Consider the following 2,459-nt stretch of genomic DNA (forward strand, 5'->3'; position numbering starts at 1 on the left):
GAGCAGGTGGAGGGCAGCGGCGCTCTGCCAAGGCTCAGCCTGGGGTCCCGGGGCCAGCTCCCACCGCTCCCCGCCTCGCCTGTCCCGGACGCCTGCTAGACTTTCTGGGCCTCCGCCGGAGCCTGCTGCCCCCTGGTCCCGTGGGGATTTGGGGGCTGAGCCGTCTGGGGTTCCAGGGCTGATGCAGGGCCGGCTCCCCCGGGGCGTGGCGGGCGTCCTCGGCACCCTTCTGTGCATGGGGCTGCTCTCCTTGCTGTACGGCTCGAGCCCGGCCCCCCGCGATGTGCAGGAGACCCCTGCGCTGACCACGCCCCGCCCTCGGCCCCCCGACCTGCAGCTGCACCACATCTTCATCGCTGTCAAGACGACCCGCGCCTTCCACCGCTCGCGCCTGGAGCTGCTGCTGGACACGTGGGTCTCCAGGGCCAGAGAACAGGTGACAGACCAGCCGCTGTGGGCCCAGGAAGTGGCTTCTGCCGAGGTTCAGTGAACAACTCTCTACTGGGCAGGGTCCCCGGCAGCCTGGAAGAGAAGCTGCCCGCCTGCCACTCAGTTTGGGCTCACCTTCTGCCCTTTCCTCAGACCTGAGGGCAGGCGTCCGGCGCCCCTGTCTGAGCTCCGGGGCAGCAGGTGGCCCTCAGGTGGATTGCCCACCTTTTTCAACGGCCAGGCTGGCCGCTGCTTGACTTCTGGGCTCCTTCTAGAAGTCCGCTTCCCTGGTTGCTCTGGCCCAGCCTGGCATGGGGTGTTCTGCCAAGTGGGTGTTGGGAAGGGGCAGGAGTCCCTGAGAGCCCTGACCTGACAGGTGGCCAGGCCAGGCTGCCCCCGTCCGGGCCTGGGCTTCCTGGCTGTGCGGGTGGGGAAGGGGGCTGAGGGTCTCCTGAGGAAGGAGCCATCGTGGTGCCCCTTTTGGGGAGGGGGCGGCATCCTTCAGAATTCTTGGCATCCCCCACCTCCAGGCCTATGCCGCCGGCGTGCCGGGGGAGCCGTACCTCAGCTCCGGAGTGGGTTCCCGAGCACGCTTCAGCGGGAGGAGTGTGCGCTGTGGTGGCGGCTGGGGAGGGGGTGGACAGGAGGCCGGACAGGGGCCTGCCGGCCAGTGGGAGCATGTGTGCCGCGTGTCTGTGTCAGATCCGCCGTGGCCAAGGAGGGTGCGTGGCGGGACTGTGGCTTATGCTTTCCTGGGGAGGCAGGGAACGCTGACAGGCTGAGTCCCAGGTCTTCCCTGCCCCCCACACGACTGCCCCCCTCAGGCAAAGTCAGCCATCTGGGATATTGGGGACCATCTCCGAGGAGGTAGAGGGGCAAATTCTCTCTCTCTCTCTCACCCACACATCTTGTCCCACTTTGGCTCTGGCTCAGAGGGAGGAAGTGACTGAGCATTTGGAGGGGGCTAGGGGCTCCCAAGAGATCAAGGGGGGCAGGCGATGCCCGAGGGGACTAGGGCTCCCTCGGAAGGGGCCCTCCGCTCTGATTTCCTGCGCCTGGTGTTGCAGCACCTGGGCTCACGCTTCCTGCGCTCACCCAGCTCCCAGCACCCCGAGCTCTTCCTTGGGCCCCCACCCGCGCCGCTCATCTCGGGGTTCCGCCCTCGGAAGCTGCGGAGCCTGGGCCTCCGTGCAGACCTTCCTGTTTGTGGCGCTGTGTCTGTGTGTACCCGGGAACGTGGCCTCACGTGGCCGGAGGCCCTTTCCTGTCTGTGGCGATCACCGCGCTGGGGGCTTGCCCCGGAGGAGGAAAGCAAGGCCGGAGAGGAGGAAGTGTGTCAGCGTCACCCCTCAGGCCTGGGGGGCCGGCCTGGGGGACACAGCCCCGCTCCTCTGCCACAGCCTGAGAGCCCAGCGCGCCGCTCCCTGAGCAAGGAGAGGGGCCTGGCGTCCCCCACTGGGCGGCTGGGCCTGGCAGAACCCACCGGCTGGGGACAGGCAGCAGAATCCAGCCAGACAGTCCGGTGGGGGTGCGTGTGGGGGGCAGCTGCCCAGCTGCTCTGACCCTGGCAGCAGTGCCCTGGCAGGTAGTGACTTCTCACGTTACAGTGAGGACAGCGGCCCGTTGCGGCGGGTGCAGTCACGGGGTGCCCCCGCCCCAAGCCAGCGCTGAGCCTGGCTGTTTTGTCCTCAAAGGCAGCTGAAAGAAGGGAGGCTGCTCAGACTGGGGCGGCGGGGAAGACGGGGACCCTCTGTCGTCTCCACATCCTGGGCTCATCTCTGGGTCTCACCGCGGCCCTCCTCCAGTCAGCCCTCAGTTTCCCGCCTGCACAGGGTCAGCCCATAGCAGCGGGCCTGAGCTGGTTAACTGCCACGGAGCCCGCCCCGCCCGCGGGTTAAGGGCGGCTGGGTGGCAGGTGGGCCTTTGTGCCAGCAGGCTGGGCTCACGTGCTGGCTTTGTCTTGGCGAGGGGCGGGCTGGGGGACGCTTGTTTTGTTAGGAGCCTTTCTCTTGCCCAGAGGGGGGTGAGTG

At 67.9% G+C, this 2,459-nt stretch overlaps 1 protein-coding gene across 1 annotated transcript in view; it reads left to right on the forward strand.

Annotated features, from left to right (window-relative positions):
• Positions 1 to 181: 181 nt before the first annotated feature.
• Positions 182 to 2,459, forward strand: part of MFNG (MFNG O-fucosylpeptide 3-beta-N-acetylglucosaminyltransferase) — a 12,683-nt gene continuing 10,405 nt past the window's right edge. Inside the window, exon 1 of the mRNA XM_004675679.2 lies at positions 182 to 436. Coding sequence (XP_004675736.1) covers positions 182 to 436 — 255 coding nt within the window. The remainder of the gene's footprint in view (positions 437 to 2,459) is intronic.

The sequence above is a fragment of the Condylura cristata genome, unplaced genomic scaffold (genome assembly GCF_000260355.1).
Source record: "Condylura cristata isolate star-nosed mole 26May11 unplaced genomic scaffold, ConCri1.0 scaffold00004, whole genome shotgun sequence".
Taxonomy (NCBI): domain Eukaryota; kingdom Metazoa; phylum Chordata; class Mammalia; order Eulipotyphla; family Talpidae; genus Condylura; species Condylura cristata.